This window comes from Maylandia zebra, linkage group LG7 (genome assembly GCF_041146795.1).
Source record: "Maylandia zebra isolate NMK-2024a linkage group LG7, Mzebra_GT3a, whole genome shotgun sequence".
NCBI classification, from domain to species: Eukaryota; Metazoa; Chordata; class Actinopteri; order Cichliformes; family Cichlidae; genus Maylandia; species Maylandia zebra.
In genome coordinates this window covers 5,090,463-5,111,464 of record NC_135173.1, presented here as the reverse complement: position 1 = coordinate 5,111,464, position 21,002 = coordinate 5,090,463, and the positions used below count along the sequence as shown (strand labels likewise).

At 41.4% G+C, this 21,002-nt stretch overlaps 1 protein-coding gene across 2 annotated transcripts; it reads left to right on the top strand.

Moving 5' to 3' along the window:
• The first annotated feature begins 66 nt into the window (after window positions 1–66).
• ush1c (Usher syndrome 1C) lies at window positions 67–20,882 on the top strand. Of its 2 annotated transcripts, XM_076885603.1 has the most exons (26): window positions 67–193; window positions 1,922–1,989; window positions 3,165–3,308; window positions 3,431–3,569; window positions 4,409–4,517; window positions 4,615–4,639; window positions 4,749–4,806; window positions 4,886–5,074; window positions 5,168–5,227; window positions 5,608–5,664; window positions 7,607–7,749; window positions 12,099–12,164; window positions 12,248–12,381; window positions 12,992–13,041; window positions 13,286–13,450; window positions 13,586–13,702; window positions 14,054–14,719; window positions 15,102–15,155; window positions 15,322–15,450; window positions 16,158–16,223; window positions 17,133–17,174; window positions 18,049–18,102; window positions 18,190–18,289; window positions 19,039–19,148; window positions 19,373–19,428; window positions 20,415–20,882. In XM_076885603.1, the coding sequence occupies exons 1-26, from the start codon at window positions 158–160 to the stop codon at window positions 20,425–20,427; spliced, it is 2,850 nt and encodes a 949-aa protein (XP_076741718.1). In that variant the 5' UTR covers window positions 67–157; the 3' UTR covers window positions 20,428–20,882. The 2 variants fall into 2 exon arrangements, with proteins under 2 accessions (XP_076741718.1, XP_076741717.1); XM_076885602.1 differs by lacking the exons at window positions 12,992–13,041; window positions 13,286–13,450; window positions 13,586–13,702; ... (2 more) ...; window positions 15,322–15,450; window positions 16,158–16,223 and adding an exon at window positions 12,557–12,621.
• The last annotated feature ends 120 nt before the right edge of the window (window positions 20,883–21,002 follow it).

Sequence of the window (21,002 nt, the reverse complement as noted above, 5' to 3'; positions counted from 1 at the left end):
CTTTAATTTTGACGAATAAGCATATCACTATAACATTTTTAACCGGAAGCTCCGATTGCAGTCCTACTACCTTGACGTATTGACCTCCGGCCGCTTCCCGTCAAACTTGACCAACGCTGAGATCTCACGTCGGACCGCTTTGTGGTGTTTCTCAACAATGGAGCGGAAAGTTGCTCGAGAATTTAGGCACAAGGTATGATAAAAATAACAACAGTTTTTACTATTTTACATGAATTAAATAGATGTTAAATGAAGCTGTTTTTTTTTCTACCTGGTTGTCTCTTCGCTGGCTGGCTCAGGTGTCTGCCGGTGAGATGTTGCGTAGACAGGCCTGCCCGACAAAGCGACGAATAAAAAACAAAACAAAAACAAAAAATCCTCAACTTTTATTTTAACAGTAATTCAAACATATCATTAAGAAATAAAGTTGCTGTTTGTTTTTAATGTTGTTGTAGTAGATTTACGGGTTTTTATTTAGCTGAAACATCTGCTTCTAATCTCATCTGCTGCCCAAGTGAAACGAGTGTCGGGGGATTTTGTCTTTTTGATGACACTTAAATTTCTTTGCACAATTTAAGAGGTTGCTGTAAGACTGTTTTCCCTCTTGATTGGTACCTTATTCTTATTCAGGTAAAAGTTATACGGCAGAGGTCACTATAGTAAACAACAAGCAGTATAAAATGTTATTAGGAGTCAGGATTCATTCATGCAGCGAATCAACTTGAAATTATACGTGTGTGGGCGGTGTTGACTACTTCCCCCCAAAAAGTCATCAGCAGCAAAGATAACAGAGGAAGAGAACACGATATGTTCAAGGCTTTTTCGTCCCCAGAGCATGTAGGGATCACCTCACAGCCATCTGTGCTGCACGCAGGCAAGCAGAGTCCCATATTGTAGGCTCTCCACAAAGGGCGCTTTCGCATTAGATAATGTGTCAGATACGAGCAGCTAAGCGGAAGAGATGCGACAATTTACGGGTTTAATTAGAGGCTGAGGGGTGAATGAGGCACAAATGGGCTTTGTTTCTGTTTGCGGCACTGTCTTAATTGTTTGGTTGAGGATGTTTGTCAGTTTTATGGTCTGATTTGCCTGAAAATTGGATTATTGTGCAATTTTATTGTGTTTTTATTTGCATAAAAGTCACACATTTTTATTCTGTAGGTACTACACTGTGACAGAGAAGCTCACTGTATGAAAACAGTTCTGATCTTTAAACCAGAAATGCTTGTCTGCCTAACAAGTTATCTATACTTTACTGGTTTATGGTGCCAAGGTCCATGTGGCTCAGTCTGCAGGAAAAAGAGAAGTTTATGACCGTTCACACACCCTGTGTGGCTCAGTGGCGCTGCCTTAACTTTAACCCCTGCAGAAATGGTCCTTGGAGGGTGTGTGCTCTATGATGCCTGTTCTTTAATTTGAGGTCTGATTATTCAACATGAGGCGTGCGTGTGTGAATGTTTACTTCTTTTTGAGATGTAAGGTGACACTCCGGACCTTCCTACTGCAGCCTCTCCTCATCCCTGTGGCCATTATTTCCTCCCAGGGGTTTGATGGTTAGACATGGGCAGCCCATTACACGTTTAGCACATGGACATCCAGGGAGTTATCTGAACTTTAATGTCTTAGAAAGTGAGGCTTTCAGCTTATTATAGGAGAGATTTTGCTGGAGACAGATGGTAAAATGTGTTATATCAGCGACTGGCCCAAACGGTTCCTTAAAACTATCCTGCTGCAACTGAACCGTCATCAGGTTTGTATGACTCGGACACACACACACACACACACACACACACACACACACACACACACACACACACACGGCTCACCCCCTGTAGCTGACAGGAAAACAGGGGAGAGATACAGTGTGTTTCAGGGGCCTTAATGAAGAAGGATGATACCAGATGCTTGTGTTTTCTTGCAGGTGGAGTTGCTGATTGAAAATGAAGCAGAAAAGGATTACCTGTATGACGTCCTCCGCATGTATCACCAGTGAGTACCATCTGTCACTGCTCAGCATGTCTACAGAGTGTGTGTTGTATTTCCTCACTGATTTTTCACACTTTATGACTAAAACATTGATGATTATGGAATAGATTATGTCCTTAAATAACTTTGCACAACTATAGCCAAAAAGAGTTACAACGAAGGAACTGTAGGCATGTATGGGTCTTTGTAGTATCTGTATAGATTTAAATACAAAAAACATCTTCTTCTGCTTCTGTATGTTTTCTCTAGCTTTTAATATTTTCATGAATAATATTTAGGAGCCATTAATCTTGTCCCTGACAGTTTTAATGCTCGCAGAACTCTGGTTCAAATCCTCCTCTGGGTCGTGTTTTTTGATGAAAATGTGGTCCTGGAGGACATGAGAGGGGGGAGGGATAGGTCTAGGTTTCAATTAATCTTTGTACAGAGGCACAGTCCTGTGACCCTATTGGTTAAGCCTCTGATCAGTTTCCACTGAGCTCCGACAAGCCTGGCCAGTTATCAACAAAAGCTCTTTTTATGTTCAACCTCCAAATGGAGCTAAAATGGCACATATTAATTATTCAAAAGGAAGGTGACCTGGAAGAATTTCATACCATAGCATTTACTTTGCTGCGTTAATTGCTGTTCCAGTTGCCCTTTATCCTGAAATTAAAAAAATACTCAAAGGGACATTTGGATGGTTTTTTTGTTTTTTTTATTGTGAGGAGAAAATGCCTGTGGCTCTAGAGAGATTGCTTTGTAAATCCTGATCAATTGCATCAGTTGGTGCAGAAGGTAAAGTACAAACGTTTTAAAAATCAGGTGTTTAGACTCTGATAGAAGTGAGATTTTCATCTCCTTGTCAGTGTCAAGGGAAAAATCCCACACGGATCAGGAAAAGAGTCTGGTTCCTAAACTGACCCACCTGCACTCCAGACATATCATGCTTTGAAAACCATTTGGCATATTATGAAACAAAAATGACTAAGCAATAGCTCTTTGAAACAATTAAATATGAGTTTAAATAATTATCTACATTTTTCACAGCATCCCAGCCTTTTTGGAAATCCCTTTTTTGCAGACTTTCTCATATTGTTTGGTTTTCAAGGGGAGCTTTCAGCGTTTTGTAATTGCATAAATTAGCAGATGTGGTAAATTGTTGTGAAACCGCTAATTATCCTCCTCTCACTTTCCAGGTCGATGGATTTGCGAGTGCTGGTGGGAGACCTAAAGCTGGTAATTAACGAACCAAAGCGTCTCCCCTTGTTTGACGCCATCCGACCTCTCATCCCTCTCAAACACCAGGTGGAGTATGACTTGCTCACCCCCAAGAGGTCAAGGTGAGTACAACATGGTTATTTATTGCCTTTTTAGCATGCAGTTATTGACCCTGGCATGCATTCACCTTATGTTGGCTTGTACATCTTGCTTAATATTTTCCTCTCTCACCTGATGTGTGCAGGAAGCTAAAAGAGGTGCGTTTGGATCGGACTAATCGTGATGGTCTAGGTCTGAGCGTCCGAGGAGGGCTTGAGTTTGGCTGTGGTCTTTATATATCCCAGATTATAAAAGAGGGACAAGCTGATAATGTGGGCCTACAGGTACTATAATTATAATTTATGTTTGTTTCTACAGATTTTTTTATTCTTTAAAAAAAATATGAGTATACAGACTGGGGTTACAGCACTATTTATGAATCTATCCACATGCGGAATAATTATATCTCTTTATAATGGGGGTGGATTTAATATTCCTAGTTCTAGTTGAATACAAACAGAAAATGTCAGTAAAAGAGTAAACTTAAATTCAGTTAGTGCTTATTTTTTCCATTTAATCTTATGTTATATTTATTTAAAATTCTGTTTAGTTTTTACCCCTCTGCTGTCAAAAGCTAATTGGGTATTGTCATTACCCCACCGGGTGGGCAGGTGGGTGACGTGGACACCCAAGTTCATGAATGCAATAACTGGAGGACGAGGCAACGTAGGAGATTAAAATTGATACCACAGTGTGTCCACTAGGAGGCTGAGGGGTAGCGCTGGTGTTTGCCAGTATTTTTTTTTTGTTTTGTCATGGAGCCTTTTATTTAATTCATGTTTTATATATATATACCATTGTACTTAATCTTTTTCTTTTTCTTTTTTTTTTTACATTTTGTGCTTTAGCTTTTTTTTATAACTGTTATAACAAAGTAACTTTTTACTACTACTGAGACCTTTGATAATGGTGATCATTTCTGGCCTAATCAAATACAAGAATCTTCAATCGGAGATTTTAAATTTTAACTGAATAGATTTTTTTTTATTGCAAGTGTGTGGTGTTTTAAACCGGCCTTACATAGTGTAAAATAGACTTATGAAGGAAGCATTTGACTGTAAACCACTTACATAATGACATTTAATTTCTCATCTATGATATATTCTCCTGTCTTCATATATAGGTTGGTGATGAGATTGTGCGTATCAATGGATACTCTATTTCCTCCTGTATCCACGAGGAGGTCATCAGTCTCATCAAGACAAAGAATGTCGTGTCACTCAAAGTTCGACGTAGGTTAACCACAGACTTTGTGTCCATTAGTAGTGCCATTACCTGCTAACATGAAAGTGATCTAACTTGTGTTATCTTACTTATTTTTCTGTGCAGACGTGGGGATGATCCCAGTGAAAACGTGAGATATGAATCCACTTGTGTATTACTGTTGTAACAAACTGTGCCGTGCTCTAGAATACTGCTGCTGTGCAGGGCTGAATTCTCATAGTTTTTTCTCATTTCTCCAGCTCATCAGATGAACCCCTGAAGTGGCAGTTTGTCGACCAGTTTGTTTCTGAATCGGGGGTGAGAGATGAAATGCTACTTTCTTCTTAATGGTGTTTGTTTACCAGCCAGCTAAAAGACTTCTCCTGTACTCTTCAAGGAGAAAAAAAGCAGTGTGGCCGGTTTGGCATCCATTGGAGGAAAGGAGATCAAGGAGAAGAAAGTTTTCCTCAGTCTTGTGGGTACCAAGGGCATGGGCATCAGCATATCCAGTGGTCCAACCCAAAAACCTGGTATATACATCAGTAACGTCAAGCCAGGCTCCCTCTCTGCAGAAGTTGGGCTTGAGGTGATTTTTTTCTAAAAGACTGCAGAGATCGTATTAAATTATGATACTCGTAAATCTATTGACAGTGAATATGTCCGTCGTATCAAAATGTAGGCTGGAGACCAGATTGTGGAGGTGAACGGAGTGGATTTCACTAACATGGACCACAGAGACGTATGTTTTGCTTAATTTAATTATTTTTATATGTTTTTATTTCCTTTTTTAAAATTTCTTTGTTTTTAAAAAACTATGCCTCTCATGGTAGTAAAAGTTAAGCCCTCTCTCACTGCTTGTGTTTGTTCTCAGCTTAAATCACTGAGGTGCATTACCAAAGCCAAATTAGTGTTTAACCAGCAAAAATCCTTCCTGTGGCTGATGGCCAAAACCAAGCTTGCAGCATGTTTCTATATTTAACTGAATAATTCACACGCCGATGAATGCAAATAGGACACACAACGCGGGCTCCAGAGATTGTCTGTTTTTTTTTTCTCTTTAATTTCATAAAACTGAACTTTACAAGTGCTATTTAAAATCCTCTGTTTCAACATTTCCAGGCCGTGAAAGTCCTGAAGAGCAGCAGAAGTTTGACTATTACAGTTCTGGCAGGAGCTGTAAGTACACTCTTGTTTTGAATACAAATGTACGTCAGGCTGCTGCTGCTGCTGCTGCTGCTGGTGTAATGATGTGGGGGATATTTTCATGGCACAATTTGGGCCCATTATTAAAAACTGAGCATCGTTTAACTGCCACAGCCTACCTGAACATTGCTGTTGACCACATCTACCTGACAAATCTGGAACAACTGTGTGATGCCATCATATCGATATGGACCAAAATCTCTAAGGAATGTGTCCGACACCTTAAAAATTAATTGCAGTGAAAGATGAAGGCAATTCATCTTTCATTGGATATAAGGGTCCAATCTGGTACTAGTTAGATGTATGTAATAAAGCGTCCAATGAGTGTATATAATTAATAAGTGCATAAAATTTTAGTTTATGCTTTTACTGCAGCTTGTTTAATCAAACCCATATGCAATGAGATGGATTTGATAAAGAGTCTAACGCTAGCAAGCCCCGATCGAGTCACATATGAATCGTCAAATTTCATTGATATTTAACTTCTGTCCCCCTGATACGGGGCAAAAGGCAGGAGATCAGTTAGGCTCGGGGCTTAAGAAGTTAATAAGGGCAAAATCTTTTACTATTTTGCATAACTTTACAGAATAATATGCAGATGTGGAGAAACCTTTCAGATAAAATCACTTTCCTCAGTTTTGAAGCAACTTCTGAGAAAGCAGGTTCCTCTGAGAAAGTAAAACACTTACAGGATCATCTGTCATGGACGAAGAGACAGAGACTTCTGCCTCCTGCTTAGTTTCTCCTTTACATTCCTGCATTGCTCAGATTAATCTGTCTGTTTGTTTTGGAGGCATAACAGCACCAGCCTGTGCTGTAGCCCCGCTGTCTGCAGGAGCGACATTTATCATCAGTCAAGTTACTCATCATGTTGTTTGCTCTGGGACTCAGTCATGAGGCCTGTGTAACAGAGACAGGCATTCACATCTTATTTATTTATTTCCTTGGTGCCCGTCTAATGTCGTTATCTGTGAGTATGTCTTTGTTTGGACGTGTGCAGTAAATCACCTTCAGGTCAGAGACACTTTAGTGGCGGCTTTTCATATTGGTATGATGTTATTTTTCTGCATATTTGGGGAACCCTGCAGCATTAAATCATCCAGAACATTTGCAATATGCAGTGTAACACCGTGATATAAAGTATACCTCTAGAATGCATTTTATAGCGTTTTGTTCCAGCAGTTGGATAACAAAATTGCAGTATACAATGAATTTAAAATTAAGTTAGAGCTATTCTGCTGAAACAGTGTGTATAATTAATGCTGATGTAAATCAGAAGCCATTTTCACCTGCTTTTATGTGGCTATACCTCATGCTATCTGCAGAAAATTGTTTATTAATCAGTACTGTGACATTTGAAAACATGCAAGAGCACCAAAAAGTGAGCACACCATCAGAAAATCAATACGCCAAGGTCACAAAAAGATGCATGTGGTCTTGAGGGATGTTTAGTGGTCTCTGTACCACTTCTCAGCAGAGGTAACAAGGACAAACGCTTCAAGACTGACATATACAGGACACGACAGAAAAAAAAGGGTCTGATGAATCCAGGGTCGAGACTTGTTACAATAACAGAAGAATGTATGAACAATGCCACAAACCCAGACATTAGGGTGTGACTGCTCTTAAGTTCAGCACCTGCTTCAGTTAATTACACTCGGGCCAAAAAGAAGAAGAGATGCAGCTATAAGGACAACACAGGATATTGTAATTATATACCAGTAATAGAAATTGCTGATCTACTCAATGATTCTGAGAGGCTTCAAGGATGTCAGGTTCCAAAAACTGACATCTCCCCTCTGTTCTCGGTCAGAGAGACTGGTTTGGACTTGCCTGTCAGTCTCCAGAGCTAAAGTTTGAGGACCCCTGCTGTATGTCTTTCCGTCATTACTGTCTGTGGCTCTCACTCTCTCAGGGCAGTGAGCTGTTTATGACAGATGAGGAGCGTCTGGCACTGGAGGCCCGCAGGGACGTGGAGAGGAAGGAGCTGATGCACCAGAAGAAGGTGGCACTGGAGACCAACAAAATCATTAAAGAGCAGCAGGAGAAGGAGAGACAGTGAGTGAACAGCACAAAACTTCTAATTAACCTTGTCCTGACACGAGATGGAGCTTCTGCAGTGTATGGTGGGAGTTGTATAGTTTATGTTGTAATGCAAGATGCTGACTTCATGCTAGTTAGCAAGCTTGCTGTCGCTTTAACTTCAAAGGTACGACGTTGATCTGACTCTGTTCAAACAGATGTTACTTAGGCTTTGGATCACACTTTGTTTTCAGGTAATCCTAACAGGAGAAAGCCTTACTAATGTAAATGCCACTAAGATATTTTTTTATGCTATAGATAGGTCATCAGTAATATGACATGTAAATGTTTGTTGTAGTAACTTTATCAGTGCTCTCACGGTGTCTTTCTAGGCAACAAGAAGCCAAAAACTTAAAAAACTGTTCGTATTGGAATCATATTCTTTAGAACAGGGGTGTCAAACTCCAGGCCTCGGGGGCCGGTGTCCTGCAGGTTTTAGATTTCACCCAGGGTCAACACACCTGAATCAAAGATTAGTTCATTAACAGGCTTCTGGAGAACTTCAAGACATGTTGAGGAGGTAATTTAGCCATTTAAATCAGCTGTCTTGGATGAAGGACACATCTAAAACCTGCAGGACACCGGCCCTCGAGGCCTGGAGTTCGACACCTGCGCTTTAGAAGCACCTGAACAATATGTCCAAATGAATATGGATGTTAGTTTGTGTCTGCTGGACTTTTTATTAGAGTAAAACAACAGCTGATGCCCCACTAATGGTCTTTCTGAGTGGAAAATAGGAAATGTTCACCAAATCTTACAGTTTGGCTGTGTGCAATACCACCATGGATTTCAAATCAAAAGATGTCACTAACCTGGTTATAAAACCCCCGAGAGTTAGTTTTGAGCCTCTGAAAGTTGGTGAATATGTGTAAAAATCCATCTAATTCCAAAACAGTTATAATAACCCCTCTGAAGTAAAGTTGTGTCTTCATTCTTTGCCACTGTGGTGGCGTACAGAGGCAAAACTACAAAAACTGTGTCACTGTCCAAATACTCATGGGACTAACCATAGATAATAAGCATATATGTACCCTTCAGTCTATTATTTTTCCTTTCCCACATAGCAAGCAGGTCTGGCCCCCGATCTGGTATCAAGCCGGCACTGCTGGTTGACTTCTGGCATGATAAGACGTATGCCATCCAGATATGGGCCAGGCCTGGCATAGATGGCACTGTCTATGTGATGGCATGCCACATCTGGCTCGATTGTGGTTTGGTTTATGTGGCCCAGGCTCATAGAAAACAGGCCTGGCCCGGATCTGGCATCAAGCTGGCACTTCTGACTGACCGGTCTCATGGCAGAGTGTATGTCAACCAGATGTGGGGCAGGTCTGGCAATGATGGCACTGTTTATGTTCCTATTTGACTATTTTAGTTAGAAGACCCAAATGCCATGTTGTAATACTATACTTCTATGAAAGCCAACATTTCAAATCAGAAAGGGTTTTATTGCCAAATGTTGAGCAGGTTTACAACATCAGGAAATTGCTGCGGTGCTTCAGTGCAAACATACTGTCATAAATTACGCTAAAATAGACATAAAAATAAGAATAAGAATTAAAAGTGCTAAGTAGATAGATATATACATGAGTGCAGGTGGTGATCAGTGCCAAACATGGAATGATGCAGTGAACACAGCGTAGGGTCATGTGTTAGTGTTGGGAACAGTCATATGGTTATTGTTCATGTGTTCAACAGCAGAGGGGAAGAAACTGTTCTTATGGCGAGAGGTTCTGGTGCGAATGGACCGGAGCCTCCTGCCTGAGGGGAGCAGGTCAAACAGACTGTGTCCAGGGTGAGAAGGGTCAGCTGAGATCCGAGCTGCACGCCGCAATGTCCTGGAGGTGTACAGGTCCTGCAGAGATGGGAGTCTGCAGCCAATCACCTTCTCAGCAGAGCGCACAACACGCTGCAGTCTCTGTTTGTCCCTGATAGTGGCTCCAGCGTACCACACGGTGATGGAGGAGGTGAGGATGGACTCGATGATTGCAGTGTAGAATTGCATCATCGTCCGTGTTGGCAGGTTGAATTTCTTCAGCTGCCTCAGGAAGTACATCCTCTGCTGGGCTTTCTTAATGACGGAGGTGATGGTGGGCTCCCACTTCAGGTCCTGGGTGATGGTGGTACCCAGGAAGCGGAATGAGTCCACAGAGGTGATGAGGGTGTCAGTCAGGATGATGGGGGGGAGTGGGGCTGTGTGCTTCCTGAAGTCCCACTAATGCAGGTTTGACAGGTTTGTGAGTGTACACTTTGTCCAAAACCTAGTGAGGGTTTACTCATTTTTGCCAGTGGGTGGCTGTAGCTCAGGTGGTAGAGTAGGTCACCTATTGATTGGAAGGTTAGTGGTTCGATCCCTGGGTCCTCCAGTCTGCATGTCGTGAGTATGAATGTAGTTAGGAAGCACTCAGTTAAGAGAAAGTGTGTGGTTAGGAGAGTTGAAAAATGCTCTATAAGAATCAGGCCATTCACTGTCTGAACAGAGTTTCATTATGTTACTTTTGCACTATTATTAACATGTTGTTATTACATGGCTTAATTAAGGTACACATTAGGCTGACATCTGGGGCCAGAGCTGAAACTGTTCTGGGCCAGCGGTGTGTCTGCAACTGGCCCGTGGCTGCACACAACTTACACATGGCCCACATACCGCAAAGAATGACGGCCCTTTGGTGGCCCAGACAAGGTTTGCCAGAGGTAATCCACACATGGGCCAGCAAAACCACCAGTGTGTCTGCAACTGGCCTTGTGCTGGCCCATATGTGGGCCACCTTTGGCAAACCAGGTCTGGGCCACCAAAGGGCCGTCATTCTTTGCGGTATGTGGGCCATGTGTAAGCACATTGTGTGGGCCAGACCCGGACCATACCAATTTTGCTATGTGGGTTGTTGATAAAGATCCTGAGATAATTTGATCCTGAGATCATCTTAAGACTCACTTATTCAGACTAGCTTTTAATTAGATTTGTGCTGTATGTTTGATTGTACGTTTATCTGTTTTATATTATTGTGAAGCACTTTGTGGTTTTTATCCTGTGAAGAGTGCTATATAAATCAATAAAGAAAGTAAATTACAATTTAAATGAGTTTTTCCACCATTAAAATGTGCAAACAACAAATTTTACAGAACACTGACAAAAAAATTGTTGTGATAAAATGTCACACAATTACTAGATGCAAATTTAGCCCTCTAAAAGGCTTCACCATTGGTTGTGTGGAGTGGTCCCCTGACTTTGCTCCTGCAGCTGGATGTGAAAATCATGGGCTGTTTAATAAAATATTGCCAATGAATTATTATCAAATTCCCCTTCATTACATTTCATAATGTTAAGGCATGGTCATACTGAAACCACAGACAATATCAGGCAATGAGAGTGTACTACCTTTGTAAGCAGATGAAACAATTTATGCAAAAATATGGGAACTCCGGGCAAATGTTATGCAAATAACGAACATCAATAGGAGGCTTTTTCAATGATTAAAATGCTGCTACTTGTTATTGTAACAAACAGGGGAACAAAGACACTCAGTTCATCAGCTGGAAGGTTATTTTTTGTGATCATTCACAGAGCACTGCTGTCAGCCTAGTATGCCCTCAAGTGTACAAAGTAAACTAACAACTGGGTCAATAATCAGAGATGAAATGTCATCATCTAATGGGAAAGGCGTTGACTGATGTTCCCTCAATATTTTCCAGAAAGCAGTCTTCTCTGGATCCAGTCAGTCAATTAGTGACTGATTACTTATTTATTCTTTTCCCACTGATCTACAAACAGATGATTGCAAAAATGACCAGCTGTGTGCATCAGAAACATTAATCAACAAATACACAGGAATACTCTTTAATCTAACTTATACATCTTATAATGTTCACTTTATTAAATCATTTACAAATTTAGCCCGCTGCTTGTAAATTCAGAGGATACACTTGATAACCTCAGTGCTTTCAGTTGTAATATTCATCTCCAACAATACCTGGGAATGAATAATATGTGTGTATATTATAAATTGACACGCAAAAGGAGACAAGTTGTAATTGCAGACACCAAATGGCCAAAGCAGTAAAACCACCTGCACCACGATGGTCACCTAAATGTCAAAGCATGGACACGAGATGCTGGCAGAGGATCCTTTGGATCGATCGTGGGGGGTGGGAATCCTAATTAACTGCTCTCTGGGGATTTTGCAGGCCGATGGGTTGCCTCTAGATTATTTAGCTGGCTCATGGGTGTCAAAGTAACATCTATATTCCTTTCGCCCACTGGTTGCTGATTAGAGCCCAGTACACTAACATGTTGTGTAAACGGAAGATATTGGTTTGTTTTATAGACGAAAGATGGAGCTCTCTCAGAAAGCTGCAGAAGAGGAGGAGCGTTATCAGAAGGAAATGGAAAGGTGCACAACTGATTACTTTTAATGTGATGAACTTCCAAGCAAATATTGTTTAAATGTGTATATAATTTCGTACATCTCTGTAGGATTGAAGCTATGGAGAAAAAACACAACAGAGAGTGGGAGGAGGACTATGGTACTGACAGACCCAAGAGCCCTAAATCCAGTCCAAAGGTCCCATCACCAAGAACCACCCCAACTCCAAAGGCCAAAAGTTCTCGTAAGGACCGACAGCAGTGTCTTCTTTTTAAAATGCATGAATCCTGTGTTTCGTTCTGAAACCAGCGAGGCGCTCGTGTTTTACTTCATTCACCCAGTTTCTCTGCGCTCTCTCTCTCTCTGCCGCTGCTGTGTGCTGTGCTGCTTTTTATGACCTCTTCTTTATGCTGATGAAGTCAACTCTTTCGCTGAGGAAGATGAGGAAGATGAGGAGGATGAGGAGGACGAGGAGGACAGAGAAGTGAGTGTGGGGCCTCAGCTGACATTGTGACAGCTGTTGTAGGTGGATGTCTGCGCGAAGCAGCAAATGCAAAGACAAGTGCAGGATTTCCTTTGCCAATCACAGTTTCACAATGGGAGTCTTATGTTTGTATTATTACCCCAGCTGTTTTTTTTGTTTTTTTTGTTGGTAGAAGCTGCTGAAAGTTAATGCCAGCACATGTTTTGCATCACTTGAAATGCAGTTACAACTTCATTTTTTTTATTTGGACAGCATGAATGGATTCATTTCTCTCTTTGAGTGCTTTGTTTGGCTGGGATGATGGAGTTTGATGTCACTGTTTAATCTGAAATCATCCTTGTAAGCCTGACCTGTTCATTTCTGTCTTTAGCATTTGGCTGGTTTTATCGATATGAGGGGAAACTGCCATCATTACGCAAGGTACTGTCAGCTGTGTGGGTTCAGTTTGCTGTGATGTCTTCTTATAGTGTTGGTTAGACGTTTAAAATCAGGGCTTTTGCTTTTAACTTTATTCACTAAGTGAAAGTGGTTTGCTAGGGTTTTTTATTCATACACTGTGTGGTATCACTAGGCTTTATTTGCCTGCAGTGCTTTTGAGTTTGGATTGGCAGATTTGCCTGTCCCCGTTCCTTCCTTGTATTCTGACTAACTGGTGATATGTCAGAAAGGAGACAAAAAGAAGAAAAAGAAGAAAGTGTCCAACACAGACACACTGCAGGAGCAGAGAAAAAACAAGAAGGAGATGGAGTTTGAGCTGAAACTCGCCAAAGAGAAGGAAGAGATGCACGAGCGAGAGAAGCAACTCAAGATCAGTCGGCTGGTTCAGGAGGTATGTGGAGGGGGTGCAGAGGAGCAAGCGCTGAGTTCAGCTGCATACATCGGTTATTTTATAGATCAGCGTGCAAGCATGCGTGAAGGACTGACTCCTGTTGTGTGATGCTGCCTGGCTCTGACTCTGTACCAGGTTTCAGAGACGGAGAGAGAAGACTTAGAGGAGTCAGAAAAGGTGCAGCACTGGGTGGAGCGTCTATGTCAGACACGACTGGAGCAGATCTCGTGTGTGGAGAACGAATCCCCCGAGGTACAGAGTGAGACCTCCTCTGTCTGAATGTAATTTTATATGCAATGTTTAAAATACTGGTTAAAGAACATATATATACTGCTTTGAAGGCACAGCAGCCCAACAATAATGAGCAAGGTGGCATCGGTTCACTCATTTGCATGGAACAAAAACAGGGAGACTGCACCATGAGCTGAATATTAAATGCAGTCATTTGTTTGTTGAACAGAATATTCAGCCAGTCATGTTTTTGTGTAATTTGGTAGAAAAGTTCAGGCGGTATTTTTTTCTTAAGGTGCATTCATTGTGAAATGGTTTAAAAGGTGAATTAACGTGAGGTGAAATTTTTTCCATTTCATTCTGACTTCTAAGCTCTCCCCGCCACGCTCCCCTGCTTCTGAGCCAAAAGTGAAGCGTTTTCCTGGTGGTCTTCACCTGGCCACCACTGATCTGGACGACATTAACCTGGACGAAGTGGATCAGAGCTTGAGGGGCCCATTAAAAAGACTAGCCCCCACCCAGCCCAGCACCAGCCAGCCACCCCCTCCCTTGCCTCTCCCTCCACGCTCGCCCAACCTGAATCCAACCATCCATAACTATCCCCCCTCTCCTTCTCAGGCGTCCCCACAGCGCCGGCCCCCTTCCCCACCTAATGCTAGGAAACCTCCATCTGCCTCATCCACTTTGACGAATAAGAGGCTGAGACCTCAGCCGCACCCCCAACCTTCCTCTCATTACCCGTCTCGTGTGTCGCGACCTCCATCGTCCCCTCAACCTGCTCCCCGGCCCCCTCCGCCCCCACCCCCTCCTCCTCCTCCGCCGCCCCCACCTCCTCCACCACCGCCACCTCCACAGCACTCTGAAGAACAACTTGGCACCATCAGAGTGTACCAAAACCATCATCACCAGCATCCCCCCAGTCCACCAGAACCCAGGAGTGAGTGGGAGGCAGGCAGATATCTCCCCAGAGGAGGGATTTACTCGTCTAACACTAGTGAAATGTCCTACCCCTCCAGTCCAAAGGTCAGAGATCCTCATGTGTGAAACATGTGAGTTGCTATTGAAGATGTAGATTGCTACATCTTCAATAGCAACATTAGTTTTTCTTCAATGCGTAGGTTTAGGTGCATGTCGTCTCTTATGTGTTCGGATGTTTTAATGCATGAAGAGAGAGCAGCACGTTCTATCTACAGTGAGCTGCTTGTGTTTCTTTGTAGTGTGTGGTTTCTTCTTTCTTCTTATGTTTGTGCGTGTGCAGTTGGGCCTCTGGGGTTGGCAGTAGATGCTTTTGAACTCTCAGCCATGGTGTGATATCTGAGAGAACGGGTGTGGGTCTTGGAGTGTCTTGCGCTGATATTTTCCTGAGTGGTCTGTTTGTGCCAGAGGGCTGAAAGTTTCATTATATTCCACTGTGGCTCAGGTAATGAGAAATACATCCCATGCCAGTCGTGTTTCAACTTCAAGCAGCCCGCTGGTGAGTCTTGCTGCAAAAGGTCATGCTGACGTTTGTAATCGCACCTTCTTCTTTTCTTTTTTTTTGTTCATTTAAAATAATGTGCTTTTCCAAATAAGCAAATATATATATTTCAATACTACCCTTTGCTCAGTTGTTGCTTGGAAACCTGGTCTTTCCCCATTAGCAACTAGCTCCCAGTCCCCCCAATCAGAGGCGTCAGATGGCCCCGGTCATGTCTAAGCCTGTCATGCTGCCTCAGTCACAGACCCACCGCCCAGATCCACACAGACCTGCTCTACGATCTGATGGCCTGGTAATAAACACATTACACTGCAGTGAATTTTCGAATATTCTCAAGATAAAAACCATTGGTAGCTTAAAAGGGTCATCAGACATTCAGACTTTTGACACAGCATGCCATCAGCCGGCTGAAGAATTACTCTTTGCCTCATCTCAGACTCCTGATGAGTTTCCCTGATTCTCCAGCTGTTTCCCAGTCTGTAGTTTTCATATTATAAAGGTGACCAGTTAATCTTCTTGTAATAAACTTGGATCAAACTGGGCAGGCTATGAATGTTAAAATCTGCATTTTAAAATTCAAAAGAACAGCTTTGTTTTCCAGTAACTGTCACAGAGTCACAACACAACACACTTCAGCACTGATATGCTGAAATGAGCCATTAAGTGATTATTATTCATAATAAACAGGCATTTTTGGGCACAACAAAACATTTGATGGCATTAATAGAATTAATATTTTTTTTGTTTTATTGTAATCAATAAAACCATCAGTTTCTTAGTAGCAATTGTTAGTTGCTGGCATAGTGTAATGTCAATGTAAACAGCCAGCGATGGTAAGCTGAAACTGTGTTACAGGTAAATGTAGCTAAATGTGGTCAGAAGTCACCCGGACTTTGAACCAGAGGGGGCAGTAACACACTGCTGCTCAACCTGGTCTAAAGTTTCATCTTTAAAGTGTTCAGACTGGACTAAAAGTCTTTACCTGCTTTTGTGTTTCAGCCTCCTGAAATGTTGAAACGGATGGTGCCTTTCAACTCGTCTTTTAAAACAAACAACAAGCGACAAGTAATCCATATGTCAACTTCTCCATTAATACTCTGCAGTGCTTTTCTTCTGTTCTTTTTTTCTTTTTTTTAATCTCCATGCTTACGCCTCAGGTTTGGCTATTGAGTGAAACCTCAGTGATGGCTTCTTCATTTTTCCCCATGTGCATCACTGTCTTTTGATGTAGCTGAGCTTCTATTGATTTGGAGTAGATGATGATATTGTCTACTCCATAAAGGAATGCATGTCAAAGGTTTGGTTTTACAGCAGTGATGGCAAGTGATGCTTTGAACTCTCTCATAGAGGCTCACTGAAGACTCCAAGTGGTTGAAATATCTGTCTACGTGTTTCTTGTACAGTCTACATAACCAGAAGAAAGGAACACGGTTGCTTTACGCTTTCATATGGCTTTAGTTTAATATTTAAACACTACACCTGTTTGCATTGCTTGATGGCTCCTCTCTCCAGCCACAGCAAATCAAAACGTACATTACCAATGAGTTCGTCTTCTATGTCCAACTTTGAGCCACTGTGTAACAACAGGAAATGAGCCTCTCTGACTCATAACTGCGTAAATGTGATGTCCGTTTGCTCGTTTCCTTCCTATGAAATTAAACAGCCGTTTAGAATGATTTGTGAGTTTTTTCTGCCTGTGCATGTTAGTGTGAATTATTGTCTTGATAACGGAATTAAGGGGTGAGGCTTTCAAAGCAACTGTGTAACGCCTTAAAAGCCGAAGTGCTTTTTTAAAATAAATGACTGTGTTTCCCCTTTATCAGATCAACATAGGAGTGATTGTCAAAGGAAATCTGGCCAGCACACCATGCAGTGACTTGTTAAACAGCTCATGTCTGCAGTGATGTGCTCTTTATTAACTTCCTATTGACATATTGATCATTTTTAATAAACTGCCTTTTGATTCTCTTTCAGGGATTTCAGAAATATGTGGATGACTTTGACCCCTACTCCATGGTATCGTATGGCCAAGCCTAACACTACAGCTATGCAGAATGTGCTGCAGATAGTATAAAATCACAAATAAAGACTGTTTAGATGAATTCAGTCCAAAATTCAGTTTCTGCTTTTTCACGAGCCACAAAGTTTCTTACAAAAGCAGATGATTCTTTGACAAATCCTCCCAAAAGCCATTATAGCATATGACCCTATATAATCATGTCTTTTTTTAAGCTTTCTGCTATTGCAGTCTATTAAAATATGCAGTGAGGCTTCAAAAAAGATGTAAAGTCATATCTCAGCAACAGTTTTATCAATCAAAATCAAACTTTCAAAATTCAACCTTTTAAGCAACAAAAATGGTCTTACTGTATTTGACCACTAGAGATCCATCATTTTTATATTTGTGAAAATATAAAGTTAATGGTTTTGTTTACAAGCATGTGATCAGTAGATAATCAAGACAGCTGATAGGCCTAATTACTTACCTAGTGATGTCATTAAAAATTGGTATTGCTGACACAATTTATAAAGTGGGAGAAAATGATAGGTTAAAAAACTAATTTAGTAATAATATCAATAAGTGACAGGTGTCAGCCGGTAAATAAACTAGACTAAATACTGCTGCATAACTAATTTCTGGTAGCTAGCCAATAGATCAAACATATTATAATTATCATTAACAGTTTGATGTGAAACAGGCAGCTTTTCATTAACTTAAAAAGCTGCAGTGATCTCTTTTTTTCCCTACAGTCCTGCATTTTAAATATTCTTTGTTTGTGGCTAAACACATGTTCAAAGAGTAGCGAGCTATTCATTATGCTGCCACCTCATTCGTTTTATTGATCAGTTAGTTTGTGCCTCTCCATCTGCGATCCTTTCTCTGTCATAGTTCTCTGCGGACCAGATAGCCGGCCGAGATGTGAGGCAGCTGCGAATCAAAAAGGTAGGCAGAGCCTTTGTTGCTGTGAGAAGAGGAAAAGGAAGATATTCAAGAAAACGACTCATGGTGTGTTTGCTTATCATTCTTAAGGATGGAAACCTTGACCTGGCGCTGGAGGGGGGAGCAGACTCTCCTTTGGGGAAGTTGGTGGTATCTGCAGTGTATGAGGGTGGTGCTGCTGATAAGCACGGTTAGTTCATTTTTAATCTCCACACTTGCATGTCATGATTTCTAAAAATCTGTATTTCAGTTTTTTAAAGCTTTGCTTTAAAAGCTACTGATGTAGTGGCTTCATTCACAGGCATGTTGACCTCAGCAAAGGTGGATGTTAGTGAAGGTTAACTCGCTAAATACAAGTGTCAAAGTCTTTGAGTCTGTTTACTTAAACTGCTTGTTCTTAACAAGCCACATGACTTTGTCCTGCTAGCGTCAACAGCTGGAAAACCTAAACATCCACATTAGTTCTTGAAGCATCTTGTTTTCTTTGCCACGGTTTGCTAATCAAATCTGGTGCTTGACTAGTGGCAGACGGACTCATCAACAGTGTGTAGTCTGAACAAATGCTGGACATGGAGATGCACAATACAAACTGGTGTAAACAGCAGTTTACACCAGTGTGTGTGTGTGTGTGTGTGTGTGTGTGTGTGTGTGTGTGTGTGTGTGTGTGTGTGTGTGTGTGTGTGTGTGTGTGTGTGTGTGTGTGTGTGTGTGTGTGTGTATGTATGTATGTATGTATGTATGTATGTATGTATGTATGTATGTATGTATGTATGTATGTATGTATGTATGTATGTATGTATGTATGTATGTATGTATGTATGTATGTATGTATGTATGTATGTAATTTTTTTTTTTTTTTTTTTTTACATTTACAGTGTTGCTATTGTCTCCTGTTGATGCTGCTGCCCAGTTAAATATCTGTGACATCTGTCTTTGTAGGTGGGATTGTACCCGGGGATGAACTCATGGCTGTGAATGGGAAGATCCTGATTGATGCCACACTGACTGAGGGGCAAAACTCTCTGACTCGAGCCTGGAGCAGTGGAGGGGTATGACTCCAGAGATTCAGATTAAATGAAACGCCATGCTCCCTCCCTCCCCCTTTTTTTGTTAAGTAGAAATTTCACCCCCTTAGTGCAGCATGGTGTTTTATTGATTTTCATTAAAAACCTTATCAACCCTGATTGATTGTGTGTGTTGTAGATTCAGTCGGGCTGCTTGAGTTCATAACTCCTATTGATTCAGTCACATGCAAATTGGTTTTCACCCCCAGGATTGGATCGATGTGGTGATCGCTGTGGCCCCCCCAAAAGACTATGAGGATGAAGTGTAAGCATTCACGTTCTTCTTATTATTTATGCAGCATTTTGTTAGAAGTTTAATGAAATAAAATGGATTTTGTTCAGGTGTTTATAGGTGTGTGTGTGTGCGTGTGTGTGCATGTGTATGCAGCCCTAAGTCAGCATCAGTCAGTCACACCGTGAACAGAAAGGTGTTTGAAGGCAGTGCAACACTTTACAGACATGGCTACCTACTTCAGCACTAGCCCTCCCTCTCCTGTACCTCACCCTCATCCTGGTAATCGACGTAGTCTTCAAACCTCCTCTTCTTCACTGCACGTCCCGGGGGATGTTTGGTGTGGCGCTTGTTTTTATTTGGCCCCATTTTTTTTGTTGTTGTTGTTCTTAAGGGCATGTGACAGTCTCCCTGTCATTTAGAGGAAAGCAAAGAATCTCTCTTCCTGTTATAGCTCGGCTAGTGCCACATAAAGAAAGTGTGACAATAACTCTATGTGGACACAATATGCAGCTTATTTAGAAAATGTCACCTCAAGACAGCCTGTCCAGTGATAAAGCCATGCTGTTTGAGTGAAGACATTTACAACTAATGCGATCAGTGACCTGTGCCTCCATATATCTGTCAGATCACAACCCAGGGAGTCATAAATAAACGCATCCATACACGTAAGGCCTCTGTGGTACCTCATGAGGTCATGGACACTTGTAAAAGCAGCCTAGGACTCCTGCCAGCCTTCAGCAGTTATTCTGATTCATGTTGTTCAATGGGACTGTTACATGTTCTGAAACCAGCCCATTCCCAGGGTTGGATCTGGAGTGTTTTTGATATAAAGATAAATAAAATGATTTCATGTTTTTGGTGCTCAGCTGCATGTGTTGGCCTGTAGTGCTGAGTGTGAAGTGACTGAAGTTTTTCCAGCGCATACATTTGTTAACAGTTAATAAAGCACAGCGGATTTAATCTTTGTGTTTGATGCAGTTGAATAAAGTAGATCTGACAGATCTTTTCTCTTGCAGGACGTTCTTTTGATCTCATCTACAACCTGCCAAGAAAACCAGACTAATTGAGAAGCTTATAATTTTTGATTCTTCCACGATTCACCAATCGCAACACGACACATCAACTTGCCCAACATGGTCTTTTTGTCTTTACTTGGTTTTTCTTTCTAAAATTGAGCCATGCTGTCTATATGAGCTGTCACTGTCTTGGCTTGATAATGGATGGTCCAGTCAATATGCAGTTGTCACCACCAATCTTCATCGCTTCTTCTAATTTAGACACACCTGAGCTTTCCTTTCATCTGTCAGTATAAGAAAGGGGGGGGGAAAAAAAGACAATTTGTAATCAATAGCTCCTCTTAAGGACATGAAATGAGGTTGTGTTGTGCATGCTAATTTTTCTGCTTCATGTTTTCCTTTTTAAACACTGTTTCTAAGTTAGTGATGCAAAAAAAATACAAGTAAAAATAAAAAATAATTATGCGAGTGCGTGTCAATGCCTTTTCATTATACACTGTATATTTTTATGATTTAAGCTTAATTGATCCATATTCTTCCTTGCTTATCCCTGGTAGAGTAGGTGTTCCAGCTGTTATGGAGGGGGGG